At 48.0% G+C, this 7,052-nt stretch overlaps 1 protein-coding gene across 4 annotated transcripts; it reads right to left on the bottom strand.

Annotated features, from left to right (window-relative positions):
- Nucleotides 1-813: 813 nt before the first annotated feature.
- On the bottom strand, nucleotides 814-6,615 carry LOC125526952 (BTB/POZ domain-containing protein NPY4-like). Of its 4 annotated transcripts, none has more exons than XM_048691548.1 (5): nucleotides 6,398-6,615; nucleotides 4,589-5,372; nucleotides 3,410-3,479; nucleotides 1,881-3,038; nucleotides 814-1,627 (listed from the first exon to the last, which is right to left on the bottom strand). In XM_048691548.1, exons 2-5 carry the CDS (start codon nucleotides 4,648-4,650, stop codon nucleotides 1,097-1,099), a joined length of 1,821 nt encoding a protein of 606 aa, XP_048547505.1. In that variant the 5' UTR covers nucleotides 4,651-5,372; nucleotides 6,398-6,615; the 3' UTR covers nucleotides 814-1,096. The 4 variants fall into 4 exon arrangements, with proteins under 4 accessions (XP_048547505.1, XP_048547504.1, XP_048547507.1 ...); XM_048691547.1 differs by lacking the exon at nucleotides 6,398-6,615 and adding an exon at nucleotides 6,099-6,352; XM_048691550.1 differs by lacking the exon at nucleotides 6,398-6,615 and adding an exon at nucleotides 5,857-6,074.
- Nucleotides 6,616-7,052: the final 437 nt, after the last annotated feature.

Raw genomic sequence — 7,052 nt, 5'->3', positions numbered from 1 at the left:
CATCTTATTCTACGATGCCGGTTAGCAGATGCAGTTTGGCAAAGGATCGGCCTGCAAGGTATCGCCAATGCTTGCCCGGACCTACAAACCTTCTTTTTTATCAGCGGAGGCCATGGCTACGTACGGCAAGCTTTGACACATTCTCTTTTACGGCGATTGCAGTTGCTCTCTGGACAGCCCGGAACGCTCTTGTCTTCAGGACAGAGACATGGACTGCATCTCGGGCTTTCAATGAGATTCATCAGCTTCTTCATCTCTGGAAGCATAGAGCCCGACGCGATCAAGATTTAGCTACTTTGTGTAATTATGCTGCTCTTTTTCTCTAAGCCTAATTCCCTCTATTTTCATTTTTTCCTGCTTAGGCTTGGTGGTGGCCTGCTGCACATGCTGTGTTGCGCCCACACCACCTTCATGTAATATGACTCCTGTTATCCAGGTTTTTTGCCCTGTTTTGAATGCATAAGGTAGATCATGATCTACCTTCTCTTTCAAAAAAAAACAAATGTACAACTACAGAATAAAAAGTGGAATTCACTCTAGATCAAGAAATGGTCCAATTTTTTGTTAGAAATTTGCATGCTAGTCCTTTGCGTTTGTGATACCACATTTTTGTTACGTTTGACAACCCTACTAATTTCTTAGAGTGATACGTTTTGCCGATGCTTCGCTGGGTTCGGTTAGATTACAGTACCTTACTGATCCTTTATTTTGTCTCTAACCCAAACCTGCTAATCTGCAATTCTTAGCTCAGGATATCACATCCAGAACCCTGGTAGTGATCTAAAATCACGTCGTCGCTGTGGCCAGAGCAACTTAAGGTCCAAACACATCAGGCTTCTTATAACTACCAGGAGTGAGTGAACGGCATAAAACCTCACAGTAGCACCAAAGGTCTCACAGGTTCCATGGCAAAGCCTACATGCTAAACAACAAGATCCCCCTAAAAGCAGACCTGACATTATAACATCCCTACAGACTTGTAAAAAACATTAGTTCTTGCTTCTATGCAACATTCATAAAGAAGAAGAGACAGCAGCAGCAGCAGCAGCAGCAGCTAAAACCCCAGCACCACTCTTTTGATGAGATGCAGGGAGGGCTAGGCAGCAGCCGACGGCTTGGTGCTCCTGGATGGAGTCCTCTTGGGATGGTCCTGGCTCCGCAAGATGGCGCTGTCCGACGAGTCCGAGCTGCTTCGCTCCCCGGTCAGCGCCTTGCTCGACAGCATCTTCCCCAGCACCTTCTTCGGCGTCGCGCCGCCCTTGGCCTTGCCGTTGGTGGTGCTCTTGCTGCTGCCGTGGCTCTTCTCGGCGCTGTGGCATTTCTCCAGCTTCGTGGTCTTTGATGAAAGGCTGAGGTCCTCCACCGCTATGACTCCATCCCACTCGTCTTCAGTGTTGGTTGTGGCGCCTGACCTTGAGCTCTCGTAGGAGCCGATGCAGATGCTGTCAGCTCGGACGGTTGCCGCCGCGGATGCCCTTGTCTGCTCGTGGTACAGCACCTGAACCACGGTTCTCAGAGGGAGGCGCTCGTTCTGGACGGCGTGAGCGCATGCTTCTGGCGACAACTTCTTGCAGTCCATGAGGCAGCACAGCTTCTTCTTGTCGCTCTTGCTTAGGCTTGGGTGCTCCTGCTCAAAATTTCAGAGAAGAAAATGTAAAGCGTTTATCAAACGAATATAGAACCATAAGGAATGAGAAATCTATATGCATCTATATGTATACATAGATATTGGTTGCGATGACAGGAAAGAATGCAAAAACATTTCATAAACAAAAACAAAAACAGCAACAATTCAGATACATTAGGAATATATTTGGAAGTATGCACAAGAAAGTGATTTAGTAGGCAATGTACATGCAGATGATGAGTTATAAGAGTACCTTCATATACATGTCAATGGCGCGATATATCCCATCATGGAAAGGCCTTGAATTGCCTGAAATTGCCTCAGCAAGATTGATGAACTTCAAAACAGGGGTATTTGGGTCCTTTGCAACCTCGGTGAGATAACCATCAACGATTTTTGCTACTGTGATCATAGATGCACTAGGTGCTTGCACGTGACCGTTCACCTCAGCATTATGTTTCTGAGCATTTTTGCTATCTTGCCTCACATACTCTTCGACGATACTAAGGATCATGTCAATGTCATAACCAGTTGTCTCCCCATCGACTGTAGGAATAAGAAGATCAGACACGGACGCTTCATCCAGCTGCCGTCCAATTCTCTTCACGAGCTCTTTCCTGCACATCTCTCCACATTTAAGCAGATTGGTTGCCCTCAGTAGCTTTAGCAGGAAGCTGCATGAGACTGAGCCTTTCTCTGATGGTAACAAGCATGTGATGGTAACTAGCATCGCTCGGACCTTTCCATCACCATGGATCATTGAAACCTTGCTTAGTGAGGGGAGCTTCTTGTATGTGTAGGCTTTGATTGCCTCACCAACAGCATCCTTGGGCACCATGCCCATTGTTTTGATAGCTGATATGACTTGCTTGTAGGAATCGATGTCGAGATCCGTGAGATCCTCGACCCACCAATCCTTAGGCACAGCCGGCTGCTTCTTGACTCCATTCCATTGCATATCAAGGTCATTCTCAGCTGAGAGCTTCTTGCGATTGTACGTGTATGACCATTCAACCTTGGAGGTGTCAACAGAGGCTTTTGAAGCAATAGAATCAATGCAGTGGCTAACCAGCTTAAGATCCTCTGACCATGGTAAATGAGCTTTTGTTGTCCCAAGGACAATAATGGAATCTTTCCAACTCCTGAATATGCTTGAGCTGAGGAAGACATCAATCTTGTAGATCAGATTACCCTTGTCGACAGTTTCATTCATCTCCAAGTACTCCGCAGCGCAGCGGGCAGCAACGACATTATACGCATTGAGTGTGACAACCATGCCATAACAGAACTTGGCACATATCTCAAAAGCCTTTGGGCCACCAGGAATGTCATGGATGTGGATATCGATATTTTCATCACCAGTAGTTGGGATCAACTTCTGAAAGCGAGCACACTTGGATAGAAGTGGAAACTGCATGGACGGATGAAGTAAAAATCAGGAAAATATAACTGCTCATTCGTTAGAAAATATAACAGTGCATTCGATAAAGAAGAAAAATATATAACAATGTCATCTCTGCAATGGATCAATGAATTGTGTGAACTCCATACCATAAATTAATAGACTAACTTGAGTGAAACCACAAGGGCTAATAATATGAGATAAAAAGAACATGGTACAAGGGTTTTTCGACATGGAAATAGGAGAATAAGTTGCTAACTAAAAGTAAACAAAAAAGACATGAGGCCATGATCTTCTGAAGTACGACTAATTTTTACTAACATAGATCTTATGAAAGCAGTCTACAGCAAAAGGTAAATGAAGAGAACTGAATTGTTTACCTTGTGAAGGTAAAACTTTGTGTTCCCTAGACGAACAGTGATATCACTCACCAATTCAGTTTCCACAATTCTGCAAAAACAAACAATTCTCATAAGAGAAATAAAAAAGGAACAGGCAACTGCAATCATGTTATATCTTTCTTTTTTTTGGTAATCATTTGATAAATTGGAAGGACAAGACAGTATTTTGTTCAAATATTTTTGTTGTTGTTGCTATGAGTGGATAACAGATTTGTCTATTTAGCATGAGACCATTTAAAGAGATGGGGAATGCACAATGAAAAATCATGAATGTTACACGAGAAATAACCGTGCACATTTAGAATCTAAAAAGTAAAAAAAACTCAAAAGCAGTATCCAATTAAATATTTTTGTAAAAAAGAAATGAACTTACATGTAGTACGAACTAATATTTAGCAATTCAAATATAACTGGAAAGATCGTCAAAAACTTCAAATGAGGCACCATTTTAAAATCACTTCCAAGTTCTCAACTCAGAATCCCTTTAGGCACTTGGATATCCAAGAGTACGGTTATCTTTAGGGGACTTTTTCAATCATGCAGCTATATCATTAGTTCTTTAGAAAGATCCGACAAATAACGGCCATTCCGCTCTAACCAAGGCTGAAGTAGACGACATTAAACTTGGAGCAGTTAACATCATACAAAAGGCTCCCCGGAAAAAGGAAATCATACTAAAGGTACTTGTGTGGATCCCAGGAACAAAACATGCACATATCCTGGATACGATAGGGTATATTACCCACAAGACATTTGACAATGAGAGGATATAAAAGAAAGTGGTAGTCCCACGGTTTGAACTTTGACCCTTAAGGATCTGAGAAGCTGGGGAAATATAATACTCACATGTACTACAAAACTAAACAAGATACCATAGTTGTTTATGCTGGTTGTCCGTTATTAGCATTTTGTTATGGTCCCTCTATATGACTGGAGTAATTCATATGCTAAAGCTCGACAGAAGTTTCAGAGATGCAGAAATGAAGAGAACTGACACAAAAACCGGTTCTTGTTGGGATCATGTATTAATAATACCTAAAACCAATAAGCGGTGAGATGGTTGTATGCTGATCCAGAGGTAGCAAGCAAGCAAACAGAAACAATGCACAGGAACAAGGTGAATGAACATGCAAGGGGAGGGATGAATGGATCACTCACCTGACTTCGCTCCCATCGTCCTGAAAGGTGTCCGGGTTCGATCCAAGCTTCATGAACTTCATCTTGACAGAAGCAGAGGTTCAAAGCACGAACAAAATATGCAGCTTCTCACTCCCCCAGGCCAACAATGCGCTCACACACAGAGCAGAGCAGAGCAGACCACCACCGCAGGAGGAGGAAGAAGAAGACGACTTGTGTGCTATGCTAACCCATCATACTACTTGTCCGGGGAAGGAACATCAACGGCTCCAGAGTCCAGACGGCAAAGAAACAGCAAGTACAAGGAACAGAAGCAACTTGGGTAGGCCGGTGGGGCGGGGAGGGGGGCGGCGGGAGGGAGACGGAATATGGCAACGTGCCCGGCCCGGCGCCCGTACAACGGAAACAATAGCGGCAGCGGCAGGATCGGTCCTTGAGGGAGGCACACTCCACCCTACTTATGCGGGGCGGTGTTGCGGGCGGCGAGGAGCACAAGCGCCTCAGGGGGAGTAAACAATGGCGGGGAGGGGCGGACACCCACAAAGCACAAAGCTGACACAGCCCCACCTCCTCCTCCTCCTCCTCCTCCTCCTCCTCCCCTGCCACTGTCTATTTCTTAATCCGCCTGTCCGTCCTTCTTGATCCCGGCGGGTTGAGATCTTCCGCAATAAATTTCCCTTCCCCCGCCACAGCACCGGTAAACCGAGAAGGAGAGAAAGAATCACGCAGGCAGGATCTTGTGTCCAACGCCCGCGCCTAGCATAAACAACCGGTCCACATTCCTCCTCCCAGACCCTACAAATCTCTGCACAAACAACGGGGAAAACAGAGTTAGCCGAGATTTTTTTAAACGAGTTGATCGACACGGCGCATCTTTCTCTAGTGCAAATGGGGAGGCAACGGGGAGACCGGACCGGCGACCACTTGCTCGCTCCGGTCTGCGCTCGTGCTTGCGCGGGGAGGAATCTTGTAGCAAGATCTCGCAGCCTTGTGCCGGGACGAAGAGAGATACTCCTACTTATATTACGCGAGAGGGAGGGGGATAACGGAATTTGATTGATTAAAAACCCGTTGAGCCCACAGGAATTGCAGCCGCAATGTGACGGCCACGAGGGAGCATGTGGAGGGAGGGAGGCGTCGAGATTTATAGCGAGGCGAGCCACGGGGATGGCAACAAAACAAAACCAACCCAACCCAACAAAGCGCGCAAGAACAAACGGAAAGCGGGCGGATTAGGGCGGGCTATGACCGGAGAAAGAGGAACAGTGCGAGGACGGAGGCAGACCCACCTCCCCCGAGAAAAAGACGGACGGAGCCGGCCCCAAGAACTGCTCGCCGCCAACAGCAAGTGCCCTGCCCTGCTCGGGGAGAAGGATGCGGCCACGCGACGCAAGTGCGCGCGCGCATGTGCCCGTGTCTCCCTGTCGACCCGGCTGGGAGGAGTGTCTCCCTCCGATGCCCGCGTGCGTGCGTGCGTGCTTGTGCTTGTGCTGGGAGCGGGAGAAAGGCGGAGGAGGGCGTGGCGATTAACCTCGGGCGAGAGGGTGGTGACCTTGCAAGCTAGCTCTTGCCTGCTTGCTTGCAGGCGCCCTCCTCCCTCCCTCCAATGGCCGCCGTGAACTGCACTGCACCCACACCCCGAGGAGCGAGCGAGGAGCGAGGCGGCCCGGCGTGCCTCCTCAAGTACCCGCAGCAGAGAGACAGCGCCACCACTACCACCGCCCCGCTCTCTCTTTTTCCTCGCAATGCACTGTGAAACGGAGCGATATGCAACAGGGAAAGCGAAAGCGGGGAGATCGGAGGGGGGGAGGGAGGGAGGAAGAGGCTCACCGCAAGCGTCCAAGGAGCGAGCGAGCGGCAAGGGGGCAGCGGGTGCTCGGGCGGAAGGCCTTTGAGGGAGCCGGGCTGCCGGGATCGATCCGTCGCTTTTGGGCTTTGTTGGGTTTTCTTTGCCGCCGCGCCCACGGCCTCAGCTCACTGTGCGCGCGTCGTACTGCTCCTGCACTTCTGCTTTGCTTTCCACAGGAGAGGAGAGGGGAATGGAATAGAAAGCTCTCTCCCGCGCGCGGTCCTGCTCCTGCCGCAGGGTGGTGGTGGTGGCCGCCGTGCCGCTGCCTCGCCCCGGCGCCTTTTGCTCAACGCTGCCTTTTATTTTTTGTTTGGCAAACGGTATATACCTACGTATTTATGGTGCAGTATGGGTCTATACCAACGTCTTTACAGCGTAGCGTAGCCTGGAGGAGGAGTAAATAATAGCCCATGCCGAAGTATTGAAAGCCTTCCTAAATGATAGTATGCGTGCCATTGATTTTGGATGATCGGCTCATACCTGCCTACTGGATTACTCCTCCTGTTATGGCGTCTTTTTAATAGGTACTCCCTTCTTTCTGGTTTATAAGGCTCAATTCAAAGTTCTCACCAACCAAGATAGATGGTGAATGGTGGAATACTTTTTGTAGTTTGCAAAAGCACCCAATTAATGCTC

Source organism: Triticum urartu, unplaced genomic scaffold (assembly GCF_003073215.2).
Source record: "Triticum urartu cultivar G1812 unplaced genomic scaffold, Tu2.1 TuUngrouped_contig_2397, whole genome shotgun sequence".
Classification (NCBI taxonomy): domain Eukaryota; kingdom Viridiplantae; phylum Streptophyta; class Magnoliopsida; order Poales; family Poaceae; genus Triticum; species Triticum urartu.
Note: the sequence above shows the minus strand (reverse complement) of the source record. Positions and strands in the feature narration are given on the sequence as shown.

Excerpts from the sequence above, each read along its gene's own strand:
- LOC125526952 (XM_048691548.1), bottom strand. The coding sequence starts at position 4,650 with ATGAAGTTCATGAAGCTTGGATCGAACCCGGACACCTTTCAGGACGAT. Across the intron at positions 3,480-4,588 it reads GACGATGGGAGCGAAGTCAG|AATTGTGGAAACTGAATTGG; the intron begins GTGAGTGATCCA and ends TTGTTTTTGCAG. Across the intron at positions 1,628-1,880 it reads CCATTGACATGTATATGAAG|GAGCACCCAAGCCTAAGCAA; the intron begins GTACTCTTATAA and ends AATTTTGAGCAG.